The sequence below is a fragment of the Diuraphis noxia genome, unplaced genomic scaffold (genome assembly GCF_037042655.1).
Source record: "Diuraphis noxia isolate RWA-SAM2 unplaced genomic scaffold, SU_Dnox_SAM2 contig0003, whole genome shotgun sequence".
In the NCBI taxonomy this organism is placed as follows: domain Eukaryota; kingdom Metazoa; phylum Arthropoda; class Insecta; order Hemiptera; family Aphididae; genus Diuraphis; species Diuraphis noxia.
In genome coordinates this window covers 8,323,449-8,351,156 of record NW_028301713.1, presented here as the reverse complement: position 1 = coordinate 8,351,156, position 27,708 = coordinate 8,323,449, and the positions used below count along the sequence as shown (strand labels likewise).

General features: G+C 30.8%; 4 protein-coding genes across 6 annotated transcripts; 2 read left to right on the top strand and 2 right to left on the bottom strand.

The window, feature by feature from the left end:
• Positions 1-198: 198 nt before the first annotated feature.
• On the top strand, positions 199-7,421 carry LOC107169210 (uncharacterized). Of its 2 annotated transcripts, XM_015518880.2 has the most exons (8): positions 199-631; positions 938-1,117; positions 3,702-3,842; positions 3,907-4,113; positions 4,189-4,297; positions 5,718-5,995; positions 6,099-6,287; positions 7,117-7,421. In XM_015518880.2, the coding sequence occupies exons 2-8, from the start codon at positions 947-949 to the stop codon at positions 7,210-7,212; spliced, it is 1,191 nt and encodes a 396-aa protein (XP_015374366.1). In that variant the 5' UTR covers positions 199-631; positions 938-946; the 3' UTR covers positions 7,213-7,421. The 2 variants fall into 2 exon arrangements, with proteins under 2 accessions (XP_015374366.1, XP_015374367.1); XM_015518881.2 differs by lacking the exons at positions 5,718-5,995; positions 6,099-6,287; positions 7,117-7,421 and adding an exon at positions 4,753-5,608 and having other exon boundaries at positions 212-631.
• Positions 7,422-9,080: 1,659 nt separating this feature from the next.
• LOC107169205 (small ribosomal subunit protein uS7) lies at positions 9,081-10,910 on the bottom strand. Of its 2 annotated transcripts, none has more exons than XM_015518875.2 (4): positions 10,752-10,910; positions 9,886-10,036; positions 9,307-9,744; positions 9,081-9,225 (listed from the first exon to the last, which is right to left on the bottom strand). In XM_015518875.2, the coding sequence occupies exons 2-4, from the start codon at positions 10,027-10,029 to the stop codon at positions 9,157-9,159; spliced, it is 651 nt and encodes a 216-aa protein (XP_015374361.1). In that variant the 5' UTR covers positions 10,030-10,036; positions 10,752-10,910; the 3' UTR covers positions 9,081-9,156. The 2 variants fall into 2 exon arrangements, with proteins under 2 accessions (XP_015374361.1, XP_015374362.1); XM_015518876.2 differs by lacking the exon at positions 10,752-10,910 and adding an exon at positions 10,311-10,332.
• Positions 10,911-11,228: 318 nt separating this feature from the next.
• LOC107169206 (uncharacterized) lies at positions 11,229-14,636 on the top strand. Its single transcript, XM_015518877.2, has 4 exons — positions 11,229-11,416; positions 11,573-11,695; positions 12,419-12,599; positions 12,686-14,636. Exons 1-4 carry the CDS (start codon positions 11,335-11,337, stop codon positions 13,614-13,616), a joined length of 1,317 nt encoding a protein of 438 aa, XP_015374363.2. The 5' UTR covers positions 11,229-11,334; the 3' UTR covers positions 13,617-14,636.
• Positions 14,637-24,048: 9,412 nt separating this feature from the next.
• On the bottom strand, positions 24,049-26,250 carry LOC149056662 (uncharacterized). The gene is made up of 4 exons (XM_089222056.1): positions 25,360-26,250; positions 24,956-25,033; positions 24,786-24,875; positions 24,049-24,180 (listed from the first exon to the last, which is right to left on the bottom strand). Exons 1-4 carry the CDS (start codon positions 26,128-26,130, stop codon positions 24,091-24,093), a joined length of 1,029 nt encoding a protein of 342 aa, XP_089078182.1. The 5' UTR covers positions 26,131-26,250; the 3' UTR covers positions 24,049-24,090.
• Positions 26,251-27,708: the final 1,458 nt, after the last annotated feature.

Genomic DNA, 27,708 nt, shown 5'->3' with positions numbered 1-27,708 from the left:
TATTGTAATTTATTATATACTATATAGTATTATTATGTACGTCGCATTATTATAGCGCGGTAACACGATCCCTGTTCGACGGGTGGTCGTACGTTGGGCCCGCGGTGTGGGGTGGGTCGATCGGTAGGCAGTGCGTCCGGTGGTCGGCGGGCTGGGGGTCCGGTGTGACCAACGCGATTTTGCGCGGCGATTGACGTCACGGGTCGCGATTTTATCATAGTATAATGAATTGTTTATTTATAAATAAAAAAGTTATTTATTAACATTGGAGAGCAAAGAGAGAAAAAGTCGAAAACCAGCAAGAAGAGAGAAAAAGAATTTTCTTCTCGCAGGCACGACGAACGGCGCTGTTGTTTTCCGTAATCCGTTTCTGGTTTCTCGCGCGCGCGCCGCTGCAGCTCTATAGTCTATTCCACTCTTGTATTTGCCCGTCTGCCGTGTATTTGCCGGCCCGTCTCTAATCCGTCTCCCATTCTGCCGTCGTCGTCGTCGTCGTCTTCTCAGTTCCGGATCTTCATCGCCACACTACGCGATACGAAGACTTCCTGGAGGCTGCTTACCTACCCATACTGACCGCTGTGGTCGCTTAAACGTTTTCGTTTGTGACACACTAGTGTTCCCGAGGCCTAAGGTGAGTGCGAGTGCAGTACATAATTTTGTGATATAGCTCGTCGCCACTCACAAAATCTCCGTCTCGGTCCCACAGAATTTAATTATAATATTATAACATGTATTTGCCATAAACGTGAAATGCCCGTAGTAAGTCACCTGCAGCTGCCTGTCCATAAAAATTAAAGTAGTCCCCCACTAATGTTGTTTAGTTCTAACACCTACGACCATATAGCAGGTACAGCATGTTGTCGTTATTATTATCGCGTGCGTTTGTTTGTTTTGTTTGTTCGGCGATCTGGCCGTTTCGCGTCTGGTGGATCTGCAGGTTCAAACAATGGCCGATCAGAGGTTCTGTTTGCGGTGGAACAACCACCAGCCTAACCTGGTCAACGTCATGACGGGCCTGTTGAACAGCGAGATGTTTGTGGACGCCACAATCGCCGCCGAAGGCCGGAAAATACAAGTGCACAAAGTCGTGTTGTCTGCATGCAGCAGTTATTTTCAAGTAAGATCCGAATTATCCTTGAATGAAAATCACGCCCATCAGTGGTAGACTGTCTATATTCTTGTTTCCTTTTTCTTGCTAATGATTACATCTAAACCAGTGAACGGATGTAGTTGTTCCTGGGGGTCTGTCGTCGATTGTCACCGTTAATGTTCAATGTGCAATGTGCAATGTGCAATGTGCAATGTATGTTATTGATGACCAATTTTTCTGTTGCTTCGGGCAGCCCGCATATGCCGTGTTATAAGTTTATGCTAACTGGATGCATTATTAGTTATGTACATGTTGTTGGTACTTCTTCAGGTCAAATAAACTCAGTCGTTATAATATTTGAATCAAGTCATTGGTAAATAACATAACATTACTCCAAACAGATATTATCAATAATACGTGAAAATCTCTGTAAATAATTAATTAATTAATGACACACTGTAGTGCGATAAACAGTCTGGTAAATTTTTAAACTACTATCATGTAGCAATTAATCTTTGATTTAATAATATTACTATTATAATCATGCACCTATAGAAGCTGCTACTTTGGTAGATATGTTATAAACGTGTCTTATTATTATATTTTGAATTATTTTATTATTATTGGTATTCAATAATTTTAATTACTAAAGCATTAATATATTATCTAGTACCTACCTACAAACAAATAAAACATCTTTGAGTGATACATTTTCAAAGTAAAAAACAACTGATAAGAAATTCTATTCAAACATATATATATATATATATATATTCAATATAATATAATAAAATGTAATATTATATATATTTGTATTACACAATATTGTTATTTTTTCTCTCAATGATGACTACTTTTTATTACTATCAGATACTGTGTGAAGATTAGGTATCTAAATATTAATATATCATTTTATATACATTTATTTGTTATGGTATTTATTGATTTATATTTTATTTTACCTATTATTAGTATAGGTATATATAAAATATATTATTATTTTTTGGAGATGTTATAGACTTATTTATTTATCAAGATGTTTGCATGATATTTGTTATTTCTGTGCAACAGACCCTTCTCTACTGTGGGCTCAAAATTCGGGGGGGAAAGTATTTGTGTAACCCTGGAAAAGGGTGGAGAATGCAGTTTTTAGTAAAAAATAAAAATATTAAAGAAATTATTTATTAGCTTAAACTTGTTAGTAGGGAACAGATTTTATCGTGATTACTTATTTTAGTTCTAGTCTAATAATATACATCTGGGTAAATAATTTTAATATAAGTAACAAATTAAACAAGTATATTATAAATTATGTTACACATATTTCCAAGTTAGTTGGAGCAAATAAACATTTTTAAATACATATTATTCATATTTATATTTATTTGGAGGGATTTTTCGTTGTGACGTGTTTTTAATTTTACTTTTTGTACTTTATTATCACACATTACTGTTCTTTTTTTGGCTTGTACATTGACTATAGAAATTTTATTCATTTATTTAAAAAAAATTATGTATATTTTCCCAAAGTAAAAATGCAGATACCTTTGTTAACTTATCATTTAGCTGAATATTTAAATATATTTTCTTATGAAATATTTCAAAATGATGTAAAAGTTATATATTCAAATTTTGTGAACAACAATGTTATCATTATCAATATGTCTATGCTTTCTAGCAAGTCAAAATATTTATACTTCCAAGTGGTGAAGAATATAAGGAGGTAGATGATAGTTACGTAGGTATCTAATGTAATTTATGGTAAATTGTTTCTAAAGAGTAGTACTTAAATTGTGAGTAGATAAATAAATGCATACATAAAACTAACAATTTAATGAAATTATTATAGCCTGAAGTCATTAAAGATGAAAATGTATTATTATTTTTATTCTGAATTTAATAAATTACAAATATTTGAATGCAAACCTATTTTTATTTATTTATTTCATTGTAAGTAATTACATACTTAGCCTTTTATTACTATAAAATCTGTTTTCTACCTATACAATTTTAATTTCAAATACAAATTCTTTATGAGTAAATATAGAAGTTGTAAGGCATTATATTAACAATTGGTAAATGTTGTTTTGCTTTGGACAGTTTGGCTACAAAATGAAAAGTGTAAAGTTTTATTTTGTTATAATAAGTGTGTGTGTGTGAACAATTTTAATGGAATTCAAATATGACTTCCTGATAAAAGGATCTCTTTTCGTTCCAACTTACTGAAAAATCTAATTAAACAATAAGGATTCCTAGCTTTATCTTCTTTAGATCCTATTAACAGCTTTTTTCTAACAAATATTCAACAGTTAAATGTTAATTACTTCTGAAGATAAATAAACATATAAGGTTGTTAGTAGGGTCGGAAATAAACATATATTTATGTCAGTTTTCCCATATCAAAATCATTTATGTGTTATATTGGTTTAATAAAATGAAAATTTATCAATTATACCTAATTATTATTACGTATACAGAACCTCTTACAAATGAATTGTTTCAAATCCATGAAACAGATCATTTGAAATACAATTTATGAATTTTATCTGAACTTGTGTTATAAAAATAATTTCATTTTATCTTTAAATCAAATGTGTATTTACTATTATAGATGCTTTTCAATGAAACACCTTGTCAACATCCAATAATCATCATCAAAGACATGTCTTATAATCATTTAAAAACATTAATTGAATTTATGTATTATGGCGAAGTTAACATCTCTCAAGATCAACTCCCAATTATTTTAAAAGTAAATTATATTTTATTTATTGTATTTTATTAATTAAATACTATTAATCAAAATATTTTTTAAGGCAGCAGAAAGCTTACAAATAAAAGGGTTGACAGAGAAAACCATGTTTCCATTTGCTACAACACGACATGCAGAAACTGAATATAGTTTGTTATCACCCTCGGCAAAACGAAAAAAAATGCATCTCATGAAAACATCCAGTGATAAATCTGAACATAACAGTTCTATCGAAGATATATCAGTAACTGAACAAGATAATATGTCAACTGTACGAATTGATTAATATAAAGTTAATAGATTTTGTGAACGTATATTCATATATTATTTATTAATTTTTTTACAGAGATCTCAACCTACATCACAAGGACAAGAAACATCAAAACCTATTAGTAGTGTAAGCAAACAATCTTCTACAGATAATCATTCAACAATTGTTCATCACAAACCAGAAGGTATGTTTAATCATAATTAATAACAAGACTTTTGTAGTTTGGTACTTATTTACTGTTTATAAATTAGTTTAAGTTTAATACGCAATTTATTTTTGTAAGTTTTGATTCTGTTTTGTATTTAGTTCAAAATTTTAATGAAAGCATTATTTATATCTCAAAAATAAATGTATATAAAAAAAGCATGTTCTTTTTCACTTATTATACAGTTTTGTAGGATAATGATTATTTTTGCTAAGTGAATCCAAAATATGAGTAACTATTTAGATGAGTGAATAGTTTCAAAAACGTTCAACCTGTAAAATGCTCTCTTTAAAAAGTTGCTTAATTGCATAATAAAATATATCTTAAAATGTATTTCTTCTTGAAAATTTAATATTTGTGTCTTCTTTTCTTTCAATTTTAAATATCTTATATTACCAGAAGTTTTTATTACAAATTACAACATTTGCTAACAGGTTGGTCGTTTTTGGAGCAGCTCTCTGATTGCCCGCCTCACAGTGTCTACGCCATACCCAAAGCCAAAGCAGTATCCAAACCAGAGAATAAAGTACGCAAAAAACGAGAACCCGGCATACGGGAGAGTGATCGTTTTAAAGAAGCTCTTGAAGCTGTACGTGTGGGCCGTATGGGATTTTGTCGTGCTGCTCAAGAGTATGGAATAAATAACCGTACCTTGTGGCTCGAGTACAAAAAAAAAGGTTATCCTGTTCATCGAAAAGGTCAGTCTTCATCGTCTATTCCAGTACCCTCGCCAGCATCATCAATCAATGGTCAATCATCGGAACAAGTGTATCAAGCACCACTGTATGAACCTTCAACATCTCAAACTTCGGCAGTTGATCATCCTGCTTATGTTTCACAAATGTATTCACAGCCTCTGACAGTGATTAACCCATGCTATTATTCTTCACCAGCACCTTCAATATTTTCAACAGACAACCATACATAAATAACTGATTAATTTAATTATTAAAAAATCATATTTTTATTTTGTTTCCTTTTATTTTAGTTGATAATTTCACTCATGCTGGTTTGCACAAATAGTTTATAATTATAATTTAACGATTCATTAATATTTGATGACACATCACAGTCATCACAGTTCATTTTTTATTATGTTTAAGGGATTGTTAAGTATTTAATGACTCGTTAAACCTCTGAAACAGATGATTGTGCAATCTGGTGTTAAACTTAAATTATTTATTTGTATAGAAATTAAAATTATAATATATTATTAGGTTTAATTTGATTTGTATAACAAAACTATTTTTAAATGTAATGTACATCGAAATATAACTATTGTATTTTGTATTTCCGTTGTGTTTATTTACCTTGAATTTAATAAACAATGATAATAATAATGAGTAAAATCAATAGTGCTATCAATTAAATATTAAAAATGGATATTTTAATTTTCCAGTTAATAAACGAGTTAGGACTCTAGTACGGCAACCCCATATAAAAATCAATGATAGTGACTTGAGTACAGATACATCAATGATAATAAATGAAACAAATGATGATTCTGAACCTGTAATCCGAGTGCTTGAGAGGCAGTGTTCAGAGCCAAATCCGTCTTCAACCAACACACTAGCTGTTCCTAAACCAACCATAGTCAAACAAATTTCGCAGCCATCTGAACCTAGTCTAACAGCCAAGGGCTTCTTCAACGATGATTTGCCCACTAGTGCATCACAGGTAATCTACACATTTTATACAAATATTTTTTATGTGTATTAGCATGATATTGTAAATGCAATGATAGTTACTGAGTTATTGGACAATATAAACTGTATTATAGGTAAATACAAATGATTCTTATAACGGATCAACACGATCTGACCACTGCCCATTGTTACGTTCGGGACCAGCTCTTGGATGCAGTTTCTGTTGGAACACAATAGATACCCGTGGAAGGTTCTTGAGACGCAAAACTAAATATCACTGCCCTGAATGTAATATAAACCTTTGCTTGGTTCCTTGTTTTCAGGTGATTATTTATTTTATTTTGATACAATCATTTAAGAATATACTAACTTAATCTCTTCAGGAAAGGCCATACGTGCTCATGTTGTTTTATTTTTTGAAAACAAATATAACATTGGCAAGTTTGAATTTTGAATTGAGTAATCAATTAAATCAATTAAAAATTAATAACAAACATTTTTTATTTCATTTCTTGTATTAACAATCTGTTATATAATGAAATTGAACAATAAGTGAATAAAATAAGTGGCTTGAAAAAATAACAGATTTAAGAAGCCTTCCAGTGAAGACACTTTGTCAATTGACTTATATACATTTTCATGAGTACAATAAAATTATAAATACAATTGGGTAATTAACTAAATTAATTTGTCCCAACACCATTGCCTTTTTTTTATCATTTCCAGGATTGTCGGGTATATTCACTGACGCAAGTCTTTTGATTAAAAAATTAGTGTGGCTACACATAAGTTTATGACAAATTACATTTTTTATTTATCATTATTTACTTTTAATCCATAATATTTTGTCTTTTCTTAACTGATTTTGCACAACATAATAAGTATTTAATTATTTTAACTATTCTGCATTTTTGACTAATTATAACATATTATTATTAATCTTCATAGGCGAACGCGAAACTATGGGACCTTTTATTGATTTAATAAAATTTAAAATTTAAAACTTATTTTTTAATTAGTATTATAGTCCCAATAATATATTCTAGTTTCACTTATGGTGATAATAATAATACTTTTTTTAAGACAAAAAAAAAAAAAAAAAAAAATGCATTTTGTATAATTTGGATAACATTTATTTTTTTCAATATTTAGGAGTTTCACGAAAAACAAATTCAAACAAAATCTACTGATATTCTTACAACAGATCATCCTCGAACTCAAAAGATACCAGATGACATAGCAGAATAATTTTTTCCTGTGATTATCAATTTGTTATAACCTAAGATAACTAACAAAGTGTTACCATTTGTTACTACTTAAGAATTTGTTCTGATTTTATTTTAGTCTAGAACAAAATAATACTAGTTATATAATATTATAGACATTATTTTTTTTGTGTTCAAGATTGTAATTTTTTTTAAATTGAAAAATATACTGATAATTTTGAAAATATATAATGATGCAGATCACAATTATTGATATTACCTAACTATCTTTACCTCATTTAACATTTCACACATGATTTCATTGTAATTACACGAATTCTAACCACTATCAGTTAACATTACCATAAAGAATTAAAACACAGTCTGTTTGAAGAGAGTGCCTTGGAGACCAACTTCTTCAAGCTTCATTTTGTTGCTAAGATTAGATTAGGTGGGTGATGAGTGTAACTGCCGCCAACAAAAACTGGTCTCCGAAGTACGTTGTGAATTTGAAGTCTCTAGGTTTAATTTTTTAACATATTCATCAAATTTATTTCAGTACCCAAGAATTTTTCAATACAAAAGAAAAAACGTTAAACTTATTTAAAATTTTCTACATTCTATCGTTATTCACGATTAGGATCAAACATGTTTTCATGTTTCTATATTATGATAAATGACACTATGACATCATGAAACAATTCTATCAATAGTTTTATGTTTAAATGAAAATTTAGACCCTGAATCACTAATTTATTACCAAAACAATAAAATAAAAATGTAATTAATATCAACAAGTCGAAATTATTATTTTATGCTGTCTAGGTACCCGGGTGCTCCGTAAGTTGATAGCAAACTTAAACTACAATAATTCATTAATATTAAATGAAAATTATGCCTGATGCATTATTTTAATTGACTTGAAACGGCTTTTCACATGTATACATTTTTCTAAAATGTTTCTATAAGTTATATGTATCAGAATAAGAGAATATTAGTAGTAAATAAGAATGCATACTGATTGTAATGTGCTTACATTCCCACTACCATTAATGGCTTCAATGACATAGATGTCCATGTATGAATTGGTAGTTATTACTTGTCAAGTTTTGATTTCAGTTGAGTAGAAGACACAATATCTACACATTTGTAAAACACTAATATAGCGTTGTATGAATATTTTATATGTGTTAAACATTAATTGTAATTGATCTCAAATCCCATAGTTCACAAAGGGCTTATAAGATACCCTTATTCTAACTTTAATGACACTGGTAAAAATTTTTAATTTTAAGTAGGAGAAGATCAGATCCTTTTTAAGAATATAGTGATTGACACATAGAACCGTGTAGTAATCAACAACAAAATATTCATCTCTATATAAATTAACCACATCAACAAAATATCCGAGAAGTATTTAAGAAGACGTAATATCCACATGTGTTGTCTCCGTCTTACAAGTACATAACATACGAAATGTTATGCTCACTCAGCAGATCACATTAAGCTCCATTAGTTTAAGAATAAGAGTGAATTTACCTTTTATAAAATTTAAAGGTAAGAATATTATTTAGATAACTTCATAGAGTTTTTACTGTATTTCAATATTGAAGCGAGTTATACGTATTTTAAAATGTGCAAATTATTTACAATTTTAAAATACTTATAACTCGCTTCAAAATTGAAATATAGTAAAAACTCCAGGAGGTTATCTAAATAATATTCTTACCTTTAAATTTTATAAAAGGTCAATTCGCTCTTCTTCTCTTAAACTAATGGAACTAAACGTGATCTGCTGAGCGTAAACAATTTGCCATGTTGCGCACTTGAAAGATGGAGAAAACACTTGTGGGCATCACGTTCTCTTAAGGATTTAAGGAAGTGTATAATAAACAACATTTTTTAATAAAATAAAAATTAAAAACTTGTTTTGTTTTAGTTCAAATATACAATGTATATTTAAAGTAAATGAAATAATATATGGAAATTAACGGTTAGACTTGGCCACACGTTCGAGTTCGTCTTTCTTTTTGATAGCATAAGAATTCGATGATCCCTGTAAAAACAAAAATATTTAAATGACTCAATATTATACTATTCAAAAAATTAAATTTAACAAGGTATAATTGTAACTGACCTTAGCAGCATTGATCAATTCATCAGCTAAACATTCAGCAATTGTTTTGATATTTCTAAACGCAGCTTCTCGGGATCCCGTACACAATAACCAAATGGCTTGGTTAACACGTCTCAATGGGGAAACATCAACAGCTTGACGCCTGACTGTACCGGCCCTACCAATACGTGTGGAGTCTTCTCTGGGTCCACTGTTAATGATGGCTTTAACGAGTACTTGCAATGGATTTTCACCGGACAACAAGTAGATTATTTCAAAAGCGTGTTTAACAATGCGAACGGCCATCAGTTTCTTTCCGTTATTACGTCCATGCATCATCAAAGAGTTGGTCAAACGCTCAACGATAGGGCATTGAGCTTTACGGAAACGTTTAGCAGCATAACGACCAGCAGAGTGAGGAACATATTTGGCGTATTTCTCTTTGACAGCAATGTAATCCTATAACATTTAAATATTCCAATTACTACGATCTTTAGGGTTTACTCAGATATACTTTAAATGTGAATGGTATCAAAATTAATAATATAAAAATATTAATTAAAATTTAGAAGGAAGTTATTAAATTTGAATTAGACATACTTGCAAAGACATATCAGAAACTTCTACATCATCACAACTCCATCTGCCAAACAACTTCACTTCTGGTAATTCAGCTGCAATTTGTGTTGGTGCTGAATCTACATTAACTGTAGCTCCAATATCTCCCCAGTCTTCGTCAGCCATGATGATTCTAAAAATAAATACATAACTTATAACTAAATAAAACTTTATTAAGTGTCAAGGTAACAAAATAATCTCTTGTTTCTCTAAATGTATTGGTGTATTTAGTCAACCAAAATTCAATAAGAACATTATTAATACCTACAACTCCCCATTTAGAATAAAATGTGATAATCACAGTCCTGCAGCAAAATTGAGAAAATAATGTCTCTTTAAACTACCTTTAAAGTTATAGATTATCTTCAAATCAACCAATGCCAACAATAGATAAACAAAGCAAATACCTGAACAGAATCGCATCCGATAGAAATCGTACCAAATACAATTATACAATGTTATTTTAAACGATTGGCTGGACGCGAATAATTAAGCGTAAACAAGATTAATAAACGAATATATAATGTGTAGGGAAAAGGTACTACTACCTCGTAGTGAAAAACCTTAACGAAATACCTACTAGGGAAACAGTTGATTGAAAATCGATGGAACAAATCCAACGAAATCACTAGATTTTATGGAGCAACAATAACTAATGTGAAATATTAAAAAAAAAAATTGTTGAGTTCAGAGTCGACAGATTTACAATTTGTTTTGAGGTTAGACATGTGTGATTCTTGTAGACTTTTAAACTTCAGTCGTAGTCACCAAATCAATGAAAATGCAGATGAATGTGCCTGAGCGGACTTCGATATTATTGACAGAAGTATTTACGAAAAAATTCTTACCTGTATATTCCTTGCTGATCAAATTGAAATTTTCCGAATCCGGAACGTCGGAAACACGGTCAAGCTAAACAATAATTCCAAACGAAAGAGAGCGGTCGGCAAGACGGCGACAGGACACGGCGACGAGGCGATATCGAGATGACTTCTTGTTGGCGACACTGTGAACATCCACACTATGTTCGCAGTATCGCCAACAGATCAATGATGGCCAAAGACGAATGCGTGCAGACGACGTCGTGTTCGACTATCATGATTCCGGTTAATCACATATAAAATTAATATTTGTTTTTTCAACTTTCATATCATAGTTTATGGTTTTTAACTGTTTAATGTTAAAAAGTAACGATGACTCAATTTTTCCGGAAGTAAATTTGACGATAATCATTATTGTTTCGTAGGCGTGATTGGCTACACCGTTGGCTTTGCATCCTGCATAGTGATAAGGAGATTGTGGTAACGCAATAGCTGATAATAATTATTAAATTATTATTCTCGATAACAAGTCACTGTCACTACAACCACGATTCAAATTCTATTTGTAAATTGTAATTATTTTCAATAGTTTACAATCGAACCATTGGCCATGTCTCTAGCAGAACCCAGAAAAAGACGAAAGAATCCTATGCACAGTATTAATTTGTCGTCCCAAAATCATTGGTCGAATGGTAAGTTTAATTAAACTATTTTCTTTTTCAGCAAGGTTGTTATAAATCATTCCATTGGTACAAAATAATTCATTTCCAAGTTGCTTTTATTCTTAGATAGATTAAATATTTACTTTTGCATTACGTGCATCTTAACATTACTGTTTTTTTTTTCAGACGACTCAAAATTTGGTCAGCGGATGCTTGAAAAATTTGGTTGGTCCAAAGGATCTGGTCTTGGAAAAAATAAACAAGGAATATCAGAAAATATAAGAGTTGTACATAAGGTGCAACCTACAGGTAGTTAATTAAAAATTGTTTTTTAAACTTATCTTTCCTGTAGAAATCTAGTAGTCTAGTCTCAATTTGATTTGGTTATTAAAAATGTACTCATTTTTCATATTTATCTAAGCTCATAACTTGGTTTTATTTGAAGGAAACTTTTTACACTTAATATTAAATAACATATGACAATTAAAACAAATACCTAAAACTAAATAAAGTAAATTAATTTTAAAGTTAAGTCCAATTTATTAATGAAAATATTTTTCCTTTTTCAAGGCTTATAGTTTTGTTATGTTGAGTTAAGTTATTTTAAATAATCTATGTTTATCTTTTAAATAAATATCTAAAAAAAATTTTTCCGTGCATTGCAGACCTATAGGTTTTGTCCACTAATTTATTATACAAAAGTTATGTATATAATATAAGGAACAAATTGTACCTATCTTTTCTAAATTTATTTTTTTATGGTAAATTAATTCTTAACTATTGCATTACTTATTAATACAATGTACTAGTTTTTAATTTAGTAGAATATCTAACAATAGGAACCAACTTACTTATTCTAATAATAATAATAGTATTTTTTCTTAGTTGTTAAGTGTCACTATTCAATTTTCAATATTACATTAAATATAACTAGCGGATTGCTTAAGTTATTTTACTAAATTTAGAGTATTTGCTAATATTGTATCTCTAAAAGTTATATTAATTCTGTATATAATTTTAAAAATATTACAGGACTTGGATTTGTAGCAAATAATGCAGATGATTGGTTCAAAGCAGGCGAAGAATATTCACGCTTATTATCACAGTTAACAGAGAAGTTTGACCAGTATCAAGAATTATCAGAATTAAATGGAGATACAGCTTCTAAAAAATCACTTGTTCAAAATTCTTTGAATTCAAGATCAAGAGTTCAGTACGTACTAAAGAACAAAAATGTTTATCAAAGAATTAGGTTTGATAGTTTTATTAATTCCATAAATAATTTTATGTGTTTTTCAGTTACCACAAATTTACCAGAGGCAAAGACTTAACACAATACAAAAGAGAAGAATTGACATGTATACTTGGAAAAGGTGTTAAAGATGATGGTCAAATTTTAAATGGTTTGAACATGAAAGAATATTTTAAATCCAAAAAAGAACGTTCAAAAATGCATAAAGATAAACATGATACATCATCAAGTGTTGAAGATAATATGATTAATAATAATGACAATATGCACAAAGAAATTATTGTTAAAGAAGATAAAGAAACTGAAACTGAAATTGAATTAAATACAATGCTACTGAAAAAAAATAAACGCAGAGCTAAACAGATGAAAGAAACAGAACTTGTACTGCCAAATTATGATGACATTCAGTTAGAGAAAAAAAAGAAAAAAACGAAACAGCTCTCTTGTGAAAATGTTGAATCGTCAAAAAAAAAAATTAAGAAAAGTAAATTACCCATAAATGAAGATTTAGATGATAAATCAGAAAAAAACAACAACAAAACATTAGAAGAAAATGACCTTGATGTCCAAGAATCGAAGTTAGTTTTGACACATAAATATCAAAATTTAGTTGACCTCTTGATAGAGAACAGTTCTGCTGGTAAAAAATATTGCAATGATTCAACAAGTCCTTTATTCCAGAAGAAAATGAAAGAATTTGCAGATAATGTTAAACACCAATTTTCGACCACTGTTTGTTCTGCTGATATAAAATCATCAAAAAAAGATACAACTCTTAAACCAATAATTTTGAATCCAGACGACAAAAATTTTATTAACGACTTTGAAGATCAAAAATCCAAAGCTCTTGAGATTATATCTAAACGTCAACAATTGGCGAAATACGTAAATGAAAAATCTATGTTTATTGCCAATCATGGAGATGTGTTATTCTTTGGTAGTAACATAAATGATATCAAAGGGTATGGTGAATGGTGAATTATATTATTTAATAAATAAAGATATTCTTTAATATTTATTTTTTTAATGGGTTCATAAGTTATACATATAACTATTTAATAAAAAATAATAACAATTTTTGCTTGTTTATATTGTATATATTATGTATAAAAAGTCTATCTTATAAAATGTAATAGAACATCTAAAAAATGAATATTTATTTCAAAAATTATACTCCTGTACTATGTAGAGTTTTCCTACTACACAAAAGAACTAGCCAACAAGACTACCAATTTACTTGAATCTTACCATTTAAAATGGCAGTTGTTTAATCCAAGTCCATAAATTTATATTTTATTGAAATACATAAAGGAACACCTAAAAAACTAAGTACATGACACTCGAAAAGATGTAGTTATTGATAATGGAGTATTAACATGATGATAAACACTACCTTTACGCACTTTTTTTTTTATCACTATACAACGCAATTTTCAGAAAATAATTTCTATAGAGAAAATAAATTAGTTATTGTAAAATTAATTTTACTAAATAAATGTGTGTAATTGATTGTCGTAATATTGCTATAAAATGTTAGTTTAATAGAAAATGTAGAATTTAAATATTTTTTTATTGTCTTAATTCCAATTGTAATTCAAAAGCTTTGAATTTCCTTTTTGATCTCTAAATTGTATTAACACTAATACATATATACTATGTAGCTAAAACAGAACAGACCTATAAAAAATAAATAAATTTATTAAATTCACCTAAATGTAAACTTGTGTAGATATTGGTCACAATTAAGTTATTTATGTGTGATTTTTATGCATTCATTAAACTTGCACATCTAATGAGACTCATGTTGAATATAATGAAGCCACCAATCGATGCATAAACATTTCTAGAAGTTGCTCGGACGTAAAAAATATTTACCTAAACAGAAGAATATAATATTAGGTTGGTAGGTAATTTGTATTTTATAATGAATGATGATTTTATTTATTTGTAACCTTATTATTTAATATAATATACTAATAGAATATACCATTTATAGAACTAACCGCTTTTTTTAATTTCTATATTCATGTAAAATTTGTTACGAAGTTTCAGTTTTTTCAAACTTGCTAAAATTCTTTTGGACTGAAAAAAATTAAACAGCTATAAATTATAGTTGAAAGAGAAAAAACTAATATTTTTTATAAATATATGTACCTATATTAAAATAATTATAAGAATAATAATTTGCATAGTTTAAATAGCTTTTTGTTTTGATATTAATATGATTCATGAAGTATAGGTTCCAAAATATTTAAACAACTTATATGTTATATGATGGATTAAAATCATGACTCAAATAGCATACACTCAATTGTATCTTTGTGGAGAGGTAAGGGGTTGGTGAATAATATTTTTAAAAAAAAGCACACATTACTGTTAAACAAATATTGTTTTCTTTGCTCTTAAGGTTCACGTGGATTGTGGATATATTTCTCGTGGGTAGGTCCCTTACGGAGGTGCAAAATGTCTAAACGAAGCATACTGATATACAAAGTATGTTCATTATACATTTAAAGCTTGAACTCTAAAACAGTACCTATACAAAATGATGTAGTACCTACCTACACAACTATTTCTGATTACAGTATTACAACGTACCCGAGTAACCTCGGTTTTGAGGATAGTGTTTGAAGACCACTAGCATTGCGGAGTACGATTAAAGCAATTTAATATAATTTATAGTAAATCGACCAGGAAAATACAATTTTAAATCGAAGAGTTTGCTGTTGCTTGTTTCTACCCGATCTATCCAAATCATACTATATCAAATATTAATATTAATTATCAAACATTAAAGACGTTCTCCTGAACAATTTCCATTATTTTTTTTAACTTAAATTATTATAAGTAGGTAGTCGGTTAGGTTAACCTAGATATCTATGGTTTTGGGATGGTAGGTACATATTTTTTTGTTTCGTAGTTTTTGTTGTCATGATGGTTACTTATACTTATTGATAAAAACAAATTATTATTTATGATTTATATTATATATTATATTCTTCGTGGTGAAAAAAAATTATCGAGAAGCGTGCTGTATGTATTGTTTTTTTCTTCTTTTTAGTTATAGCCCTGCTTTAAAAAAATCTGCACTGGTAGGGCGGCAAACGTTAGAATCAGTGACCCTACCTTATATTAATTGTGGTGTTGCAAAATAACTAAAACATTTTTAGGCGAGGTGAAACCGTTTTTTCAACTTTTCAAAAATATTAAAGTTTGTGATTTTGTAGGTATATTTTTGAACGTGGGTTGTGCGATCATTTAATATGTTATTAATATATTTATTTATTTGTACGTACTTCGCGGATAGGTAGGTATAAGCTATAGAATGAGATATACGCCCGTTAAATGTGTATCATTTAAGTTGAGATTGTTAAGAATCATTAGGTATAGCTTTTAAATTCTAATTTAATAATATGTATTTAGTTTTCAATTTTCTTTTTAATCTGGACTTTGGCTTTTATATACCTACATTATTGTATTATAACCCAGTCTTTTGAGGGTTTAGAAGAGAGTTGCCTATACTCTATACAATGATATGCGCAGACACGATGATATTAGAAATACATAAGCAGGGGCGTACACAATAATTTTTATTTTTATTTTTTTTTTTGGGGGGGGGGGGGGTGGGATGGGGGTGGTTAGTTTATGCATTTTCATATTTATATAATCTAACCTGAAAATAAGATTACACAATTTCAACTATAGGATTAATTATTTCTCATAAGAAATTTGAATATTTTAAAACGTTTAATATGTTGTGGTAGTATAAAAACATGTACCTAATTAATTATACTTTTATAATATAAGATATATAATATTTTAAAAACTCTAATCTAACCAAGATCTTAACGAGAATGTGATTCATAATACAATGGAAATATTGGAAATGCAGGCTGCAGGGTTCTCTGTATTAAAATTTTTAAATATTAAAACTTTTAATGCTATCAATAATAGAACTATAGTAAGTTATATTTATTTTCTTTATATTGACAAAAACTGCTTTCACCCTATATGAAAACGTAATATTTAATAATTTTCCTGAAATTTCTGGAGGGGGGGGGGTTGAAACCCTCAAACCTCCTATTGTGTAGGTGCGCGCCTGGTAAACAGGTATATAAGTACCTCGGCGGACAGGCGGTCGCCGACCGTGCACACGCACGACGTGTGCAACACAAAGATGAACAGGTCGCCCAAGTGCTGGACCAACAGATAAGGCGTGTACTTGGCCACGGGGCTGTCCAGCGAAGACACGATCTCCATCAGTCGGAACACGACCATGATGACGCGGACGATGTTGTAGGCCCACTGGAGCAGCATCTCGGCCGCGTAGGCCCGGTTCACGTGGCCGGCAAGCGTGCACAGCTCGTCGTAAACGCCGGTCAACCGGGCCAGCGATTGGCCCGCGGACGTCGGGTCGCGGGCCACGTCCAGCGCCTCGACCATCATGTCGTTGACGCGGCCGAACCCGCGGGCCAGCACATAGTACTGCACGAACACAAGTATGTAGACGACCATCTGGCCCACGCCGTTGAACCAGTGCGCGACCACCACGGTCGGCGGCACCAGTATCGTGTACAACTGCGAAAACGACGCGTACGCGGCCAGCGACGCTGGCGCGGCCTAACAGACGGCCCGGGACAGCTGGTCGCGGCGGTTGGCCATCGACACCGCGTCCCGGGTGTCGTCCAGGAACTGGAGCGTCCGTTCGGCGCCCGCCGGCCCGGCGAGCTTATGCCACCGCTCGTAGAACATGGAGCACATCACGTTGGACGACGGGCCGACGTTCCGGTTGAGCAGCTCGATCAACGCGAAGCAGTATACGACTCCTCGAAGCACGTCCGGAACGATCCGTCCACGTATACCGCACGCGCTACATTCCACGTAGTTGTAGTGCACCACGAACACGTTCAGACACGCTTACAGCGTCCACACTGGTATCACCCGCTTGTCGAACGAATACCGGTACCGGTACGCGTCAAACGTACAATTTTTATCAGACTCGCGTATTCTGCGATTTATAATTTCATTAAAACTAATAACTTTGTTGGTGATTTTTCCAAATGCTTAGCTAATGACCATATTACTATTTAGTAAATTATTAGTCTTATGTGATTTTCTGGGCGTTATCCGCAAATAAATATATAAAATATAAATAATGGATAATATTATAATATAATATATAAGATGTTTTTTCAACAGCGTTGTGATTGTTGACAGTTGTGAAGTATATATTATATTATTATTTATTACTTTTGAAAATCTAAAATCGAAGGTTCCCTGCAGGTATTTCATTTCTACGCCTAAGTAAAAAAAAAAAAAATACATTTCGAATATCATCAGAAATATTATAAATTAGGTATATCACTTAACGTTCGACGTCGAATGCGTCTAATGTCTATATGTATCTAAAACTGATACATACCTATTAATTCTATACAGTTACCTAAATATTTTGATTATTAACTTGTTTGCTTATACCATTAACTAATTTATATATACAATGAGCCAGTGGTGCCGAACACGTATTTACTTCAGGTTAAAATTTGGGTTCAATTGAACTGTTCAAAATTATATGGATGGGTAAAATAATAGAGTACATCTCCTAGTCTCGCTACTATAATTTTATTTAAGACAGATATGTCATTAAATTAATTATATGTAACTATAATTAAGCCCGTTTCTCATTTGTTTGAATGGGTGAGTGGGTCAATCGAACTATTTGAACGGCCAGTTTTAATTGCATTCGGCGCCACGCACCAGCCCAGTATTATTGGTCATAAAATATAATACTTTTGATGAACCCATCATCATGGCAATATTGGAGGGGTTTGGTAAGTTCCCACACGAAACATAGCAGGCAAGCGAGTACATATGTAAGTTCCCACTCGGAAAAAGTTAAGTTATTAAGACTTAGGAATGACAACTTAAAATTTGTTTTGTTTTTGTATTGGATAAAAAAAATCCAATTCAATTTTTTTAGGTATAAAATAATAATTATATTAGAAAAAAAAATCAAATTTTATTTGGTTTATTGCGAAAGTTCAAACACTTTACATAGTCATAGTGTGATACTGTGTATAATTATTTTTAAGTTATAAAAGTTTTATAAGTTATTTGTCAGTCCTAAGTCTGAATAAAGTGGGAAGGAAGTTTGTGTTTGGCAAGGCTGAGCATTAACGAAATAAAAGTTAAAATTATATAAGCAATTTATACAAACATTATTATGTGTCTGAAATTTTTTATTTTGAAAATAAGAAAATTTTAACTTTAAATTAAGTTACTTTTCTTTGCCCAGCCTTGGTGTTTGGTATAATTTTTTTTCGTGTGGGAACTTACGTACGGATATCCAGGGGTAATTTTTACCTGCTATATCTCGTGTGGGAACTTACATTTGCCCATATTGGATCATTGATTTTATTATAACATTATTAATGTATTTACGATGCTGATCTGAAGTTTTTTAATCTAAGTTACTTTTATAATCTACATATTATATCTGAATTCTGAATACTTATAAAAGTTATAAATATCAGAATAGCCACGTTGTATACATTCTTACATGATGTACGTTTTTAGACCGAAGCTATTGTATAATATGATTTACCTATTCTTATGATAACTAAATCGTCTAAATCTAATATATTATATTAAAATATAATAATGCTATATATCAACCTAGGTAACTATAGTTACTTGTATCTTTGACGTTATTGTATACCTACCGGCCAAATGTCCAACGTTATCATTGGAGTCGAAACCTTTTATAATTTTCCTACGATTGTACGGAAATCCGAAACATATGGCGATCACGTGGGGCAACCACAAGTATTTGTAACTGTCTGAGTTATCAATTTTCATTTTCAATAATGAGATGTAATGACAATAATAACAATAGTAAATAGTTATATAATATTATAAACCTAAAGAGAAAAAACGATATATTTTTTTAAGCTATTACAATGATATTCTCGTTATTGTGCTACTACAATGAATGAATGTTAATACGTAGAATGTTATTGTGTATATACCTAATAGCCTACAGTCGTATACTATTGTTAAACGGTTTTTCATTCATCAGTCGTCACAACAATGTTCTATAAGTCTGTGTATTTTACAATACGCGTACAAAGCAATTTCGTTAAGTATATTATTGTGTAAGTATTACTATGTGACAAATTAAAAAAGAACCATAAAATAAACCAACTCAATTCAAATAAATCTGATTATTATAATATAGACTTAAACATTTCACTTGATTAGACTTTTTTACGTTTATCGCTTTTTGTTTGTTTTAATGATATATATATTTAGGATTTTAATAATATATGGTTCTATATTAAAATGTTTTTTATATTAGTACTTATTATGTGTAGGTATATACCGTGTGTTCAATTTTAAAGGTAACAGGAAATATTTCAAACGCATGACCTTGAATTTGATTCGGGTTTTTTTTACAGGATACAGGACATAATATAAATACATATTTTTTTGATAAATTAAAATTTTTAACTTTTTTTATCTGCGCATGCGCAGTAACATAAACATTTCTTAAATAGGAAACATTATTTTTGACACTGGATTTGGATTGCTCTATTTTTTTTTGAGCAACTTAAATCTTTACAGTTTGTTGATATCTTCAAAATTGCCATTTTTATGACTGTCGAAAGTTTTAAATCAGTTAATTCGTAAATATCGCATTTTTCAACGAATAAATTATAATGATATTTTTTTATAAATTCTATGTAATAATAAATACACATTGTAGTTTTAATAAAAATAAATTGTTATAATAATACCTATAAATGTGTAATTAAGATAGAGCATTGAAAAATGCGATATTTACGAATTAAAACTTTCGACGGTCATAAAAATGGCAATTTTGAAGATATCAACCAACTGTGAAGATCAAAGTTGCTCAAAAAAAAAAAATAGAGTAATCCAAATCTAGTGTCAAAAATAATGGTTCCTGTTTAAGAAATTTTTATTTTACTGCGCATGCGCAGATAAAAAAAAAGTTAAAAATTTAAATGTATCAAAAAAATATATATTTATATGTCCTGTATCCTAGTGTCCTGTAAAAAAACCCGAATCAAATTCAATGTCATGCGTTCGAAATATTTCCTGTTACCTTTAAAATTGAACACATGGTATAACGAAAAGTACGATATAAATTGCATGATATGATTATAGGACATGTTTTTCAAAAAATATAGCAATTCAACCTTGTAAGGTTAACTGTTAATTTAATTTAACCTAACCTAACTCTATCTCTTTCAAGCTTTATCAATTACTCATTTACAATATATGGTATTATATGCTCGGAGTCACACATATATTATATAATCAACATTTGTTGATATTGTTTCATAAAAAAACATTAATTATTTGCAGCAACATACCATTATATTTTTTTTAATACAGATTTAAGGTTTGAAATTAATATAAAAAAAACACAACTATTTTTTGATCAATAAATTATGTTGGGAAAGTTTTAAAAATTAAATTATAATTTTTCAATGCATGATCAATAGATATAATTACCTACTATATCCATATATTACAATATACTATAATTCACTATTTATAATCAGATACATATAGTTATAAGTAAACCTAAAATTGCATTCTAGTCGTTGTATTCATTTGATATAATAATATTATATTCATGAGATACCGGGAAAACGGACCCACAATTTAGCCGTGTAACTAAATAGCCTATGCAGAACGCCGTGATCATTATTTTGCTATTAAATGTCAATTTAACATCATATTTATCATTTTATATATAAATTACGATGCTGGGAAATGGATCTGAATTAATATGGAACAGTGGTGACGAAGTAATGATTACTAACCATTGGATTTTGTATAATAATAAAGAGCTGTGTTCTAAAAGGTTTTATTATAAATAATAAATTCTACCAAACTAAATTATGTATCAAATAATATACGATATATCGAGTAGGTATTGAACAAATCACATTATAATACATTAATATTTTAATATACATAATACGTTATAATAGGAGCTACAGCTGTCACGTATAGAGTCTATAAATAATACAAATTTATTGGATAAAAACACAAAGAAATAATATACATTTTAGTATAGCATGGTTATTTTTTTGTGAACCGAAAACTGTTCGATATATCCATTGGACAATTGTTTACTAATATGCTCTACTTATATTAAAACTATAAAACTTTGAATATTTTTTATCGATGATAAAAACAAGTGTAATATTATAAATAATATCTTACAATCTTTGTGATATAAAAAAAGTAGAAAAACCAAAAACGGTCTTCAAAAAGTACTATGAACTTTGGATTTTGTTTAAGTCATATCAACGTTTCTGCGATAAGGTTTCAAATATTTTAATTTCATTTGAAATGTTTGTATGCCTATACAGCCCAAACTAGGGCTCAATTTACTGCAGACTATAATTTTGTATGAGTTATTGTTATAATTGACCACGGAGATGCTGATAATAACATATGCATTCATTTTAATTACTTTATACTGCAGTATATCCAAATTTATAGTTTGTTGTTTTATTTCTCGCGTGTTTCGTAAAAAAATATATCCTGTGTGCCTTAAAAAATCTGTAGATTAAATGCAAATTTTTGATTTGTTAACGAATAGAAATCAGGACTATATTAAACATATGAGCATACATCACACATATTAAATATATATATATATATATATATATATTAATCATAAAGTAATGTTAACGGTTTAATGGCATACTTCAGAGTTCAGTCAATGGATTTACTCACATAAAATTTTATACTGTATAGAAAAATGTTAAATACCATTATTTTTTGAGAAGTCACAAATTATGTCATATATTTTTAAGATTGTTGTTGTTCTGTGTGCTAACCATGGGCGGATAGGCCATTTTTGGCCTACCGGAAAATTTTAAAAATGGGCTCCACATGAAAAAGAATTTAATAATATATGATATTAAAGGGCCTCATTACCGAAATATGAAGGGGGGCCCACCGGGAAATTTTTCGTTTAACAATATAAATTCTTAGTATACGATATTTTACGATAAAAACTTTATGATAATATAGATACTTACGTAAGCGTAAAATGTCGATTGCGCACACTATCGATAGGTATTTTATGTGCTTCTGTTTATAATTTATTATTGCTCAAACGTATATATACCTACCTAGTTAATTTCCAAAATAAACTGTCTAAAATATTCTGTTATAAGAATTAGAATTGTTGGGGAAAACATCTTATTGTAAACATAAAATAAAATGTAGGTACCATTATATCAGGAATGGCCTCGTGGGCAAGTTACTTAAAATATAATAAAATATGTTCTGCAACAAATGAGTTACACTAAAATTGTGCATTTTATTTCAAGAAATACTTATCAAATTTGTCACTACTAGTTAACATATTATTTATTTTTTTTAAATAGTGAAAATAATACATTTTTGTTAGTAGCTATCAGGGAATCGCAAGAAATATGTATTGTGTAAGTAATAACTAAAGTATAAAGCGTGAATTTAGAATTTAAAAAAGTTTACTACAAAATGTAGTAAATGTATATGATAAAATCATAAAGGATTAGTAGGTACAAAATATGTAACTTTGATACATGTAAGTATGTAAATAACATTAATGCCAAACACTGTGTACGATATATTAGTTTCAAATTAAATATTAAATTGCAGCTTAAACAAATTGACAAATAATTAATAAAAAAAAACACATATACAGACTTTTGCAGCGCTGTAAGTACTCGCAATTTGAAAGAACATTAATTTATTTATTACTTTAATATTTTCATGTAGTGTAGTACAACGTTCTTTCATCCTAATTATTTTGAGGTAAAATATTCACTAAAAGTTAAGACAAAGTGTTTTGTAATTACTATTTTTGTTTATTACTCTTATTTTAAGAATATAGTTTCCTTATTTTTATTCGTACTTACCCAAAACTTTTGAAAATCAGCTCATAAAATTTACATAAAAATAATTTATATTTTTGGTAGATATTTAAATTAAATTAATGTAGATGTATCTTGAAGATAAGTTTATTTTATATGAATATTATGAATTTATTCACTTTGATATTTTTATTCCACACACATATAATAAAAACTTTTGATAGGTACACAACATATTTTATCTTCGATTCCAATATATATATTTTTTTACATGATTTAATTATCAACATGCCTGATACTTATTGTATCATTATAGGTATGTCAACACAATTTCACTTTCAAATCACACCTCATAAGAATATGAACATACATATTTTGTGTACAGCACCAATATATAATAATAATATTGTTTTTTACTCATATTTTTGTAAATAAAAACAATATTAACAATATATATATATATATCCAGATAACAAATCAATAGAATTTTTATTAGTAGGTATTACGATAGATTTATTCATATGAAAAAAAATACAATTAAGTCAATCGAAAATATGCAATGGCTTGGAGACACTTTTTTGAAATTTAAGTTGTATAAGCACTAAGAAATACGTTGCAATAATACCGCAAATCTAAAAAAAAAATAAATAGTTTGAACTCACAACATAACTTACAAAAAATTTTTTACAATAACTGTTTCATGCATAAAATAATAGCATTTAAAACCAACATATTATGATAAACAATAATTTATACTTAAATTTTATTATAGGTATATAAATGAGATTATAAATTATAATTAATATAATACATTTGACGATGTTAAAAGATGTTGTTAGGTATATAGATTCTAATTATCACCCAATCAAACTGTACTATAATATTATATGACTTATGATATAAGCTTAAAAAATAACTATTAATTTAAAGATCACAATAATTAATTGTTATAAACTATAATTAAATATTAGTATAATATTTTATAAATAAATGTCAATAAATTCGATTTATATTATGAAAAATGTATAGTTTGTAGAATTTACTAAAAATACAATATTTCCGTTGACTGTTCTTAAACATCAATTTAAAGAGACAACGTCGTGCTGCAACATCTTAGTGCTGACCACTATGATTGGATTAATTACAAACAAGTTTGAGTTTTTTTTATGTCGTACGACGTATTATTATTATATATATCAAATAACGAAATAACTTACATCATTAAAACATTACTTACAGCTTTCATTAAGTCCATGTTAATATAAATGAATCCTCCAATTGTCGCGTTCACTTTTCTCGCACTAGCTTGTATCCAAAAAATGTTGATCTAAAACCGCACAAGTCATACATGCCGTAGCTATATCATGATTTCTATAATATACACATAATATACTGTGAAATGATTACATTTTTTTTTATGCCCAAGTCCAGCTTAGATCCATGATGGTGTTTTAATCTCTGTAGACTTGCGAGAGTTCTTTTTGCCTGCAGGTTATTAAAAATCAGTGATTAATCGTAACGTATAATTTTAAATTATAGCGCAGTGTACCTATATAATGTATTATGAATTTATAAATTATTATTTGTATTAATAATTGCGTTGAATATTTTCACTTATATAATATTAAACTATTAACCATCATACAATTATTGTACGCTATTATGATGTATAGCTATATAATATAGTCTACGTAAAATACACCACTCCTCTATGGGAGCCGAACTTTTTTCACTTTGCTGAGCCCCAAAATTGCTTACCCCCTCATTATTAATATAATAACAACTCTATAGCCTTAACACTCGTAACGTACCTCGTCGGACAGGCGGGTTCCCGTTACGCAGAATATGGTGAGCTGTTGCAAGAACATAAGTATCTCGCCCACGTGTTCGACGATCAGCGCGACGGGCTTGCCGGACATCGGATTGCCGTTTCCGGTGTTCACAATCGCTGCGTACTCGATGATGCGGAACACGAGCATGACCAGCCGGACGACGGTGTACGGCCACCGGAGCAGCAGGCCCAGTGCGTACGCCCGGTTCACGTGGTCGACTAGCCGACCGAGTTCGTCGCAAGTGGCGGCCAACCGTGCCACGCAACGCGCGGTCCGTGGCCGTTGGGCCGCCGCCTCCAGCAGCCAATTGACGCGAGCGTAACCGCGGCCCAGCACGTAGTACTGGAACATGACCAGGTTGTACAGGGCGGTCTGGCCCAGGGCGTTGACGCAGAACATGGCCACCACAGCGGCCGGCTGGACGACTGTGTACAGCCACAAGCACGACCAGTACGCGACGATCACCGCGGCCGAGTAGTACTTGGCGGCCGGCGACAGTAGCGCGACCGCGTCCTGGTCCGTGTCCCGGATGAACGCCAGCACGCGCTCGGTGCCGGCCAGCGCGGCCACCTTGTGCCGCCGTCCGTAGAACATGGTGCATACGAGCGCGGAGAACGGGCCCACGTTCCGGTTGGCCAGCTCGATGACCGCGAAGCAGTACGACTCCTCGAAACAATTCCGGAACGACTCGCCCACGTAACGGGAAGACGTCAAGTAATTGTAATACAACACGTATGCGTCTAGGGCCATGTGCGCCAGCCAGACGGGTGTGACGCGCAAGTCGAACGAATACCGGTGGCCTACAAACAGGTATTAAAATAAATTACTAATGCGATTATTTAAATTTGTTTTATGATTATTTTCATAGAATAATGCGATGCTGGGTCCGACCTGATTTTTTTCGCGTCCAACAGAAAATTTTCAAAGTATATCGCGAACCTGAACCGAAAATCATTCAAACGAATCCGAACCACAACGAACTATAATTGAACTGCAATTTTTTAACCAACTAAAATTTGAACTCTGCGTTTTATTTTATTTTATCATCATATAATCGTTAATAACATAAAAATAATAGTTAATCAACTCTGTTACGATATGTCGATATTACTTACATTTTAATTACTGTAAATTGGAGAAAATTAATTTCGGATGTTGTTTTTGAATATTTTCAAGTTAGATTTTCGAACAGTAAACGACGATCGATAATTCGGTTAGTAATTTTTTTTATACTGAGTTCGAATTTCGACCCATCACTATTATATGTACCTATATACGAGTACCGGAGTATAGTTTTTATGGTAAAAATGCGGGCAGAATATAATTGTTCGAACATCGGAACAACTTCACGTCGCGCCGATATTATCGGCGGGTGCTATCGTGCCGTCGGCGTTGAAGTTCACCGAGCACCCTACCCCTCCTACATCGGTAGACAACTCGTCGCGAGTTAGGACAGATTCGCCGGCCGGTGCTGTCTGTTTTCCGCGGTTGAGACTGACGGACCATTTTCCTCAGCTCCCGCCGACTACGCCAGCGTGCTTGGTTCTCATTTTTGGCTAACGTGTGTCTTATTATTATAATTTCTACCACGTGTCACCTGGTGATCGGTCGCAGCATATCTTGTATATATTATACAAATAATATACACATATACCCGTACTTATTACTCTCTGCGGAGATCGCACAGTTGTGTACCGCGTGCGCGGTGCTGGAGTCACGGTCACTCAAATTCATATTTCGCCATCAGCCCTGGAGCTTCCTGTCCCGTGACCTGCCTGCCTGGGAAGTGTACCACCCGTTGCCGTCACTTATTGCCATTCAATCAGGATATATTATAGCTCGTCGGAGTGGAGACGTGCGAATGTCGCTGTCAGCCGTCAGGTCGTAACATTATTGATTTGTATTCATTCTTAATTTATCGATTATTATATCATAATCATTGTAACGATATATTTATATTTTGTATGATCGACCACTTTGGTCTGAAAGTGTATTATTATAGTATTGTGTATTATTCAGTATTCTTAAGTATATATATTGGGGCGCCCGCTAGGTAGAGCTTTTTTTATGTATTATATATTATAATCATGTCACGATGTTGATATATATTATTACTATTATATTTGTATGAGTGTACACACACATACGTGGTTAATTGTATTTATAAATATTGTGTATTCATTTGGTGACCCGAATCCCTAACGCCGCAAGTCGATATAGCCAACCGCCGAACTTGTAGGAGCTATCTCGGCGATCAACATTTTGGTAGCAGAGCGTGGTTTTTCCGACCTATTGGGGGGTCCAGTTAGCGGTGTATTTGGGATTCGT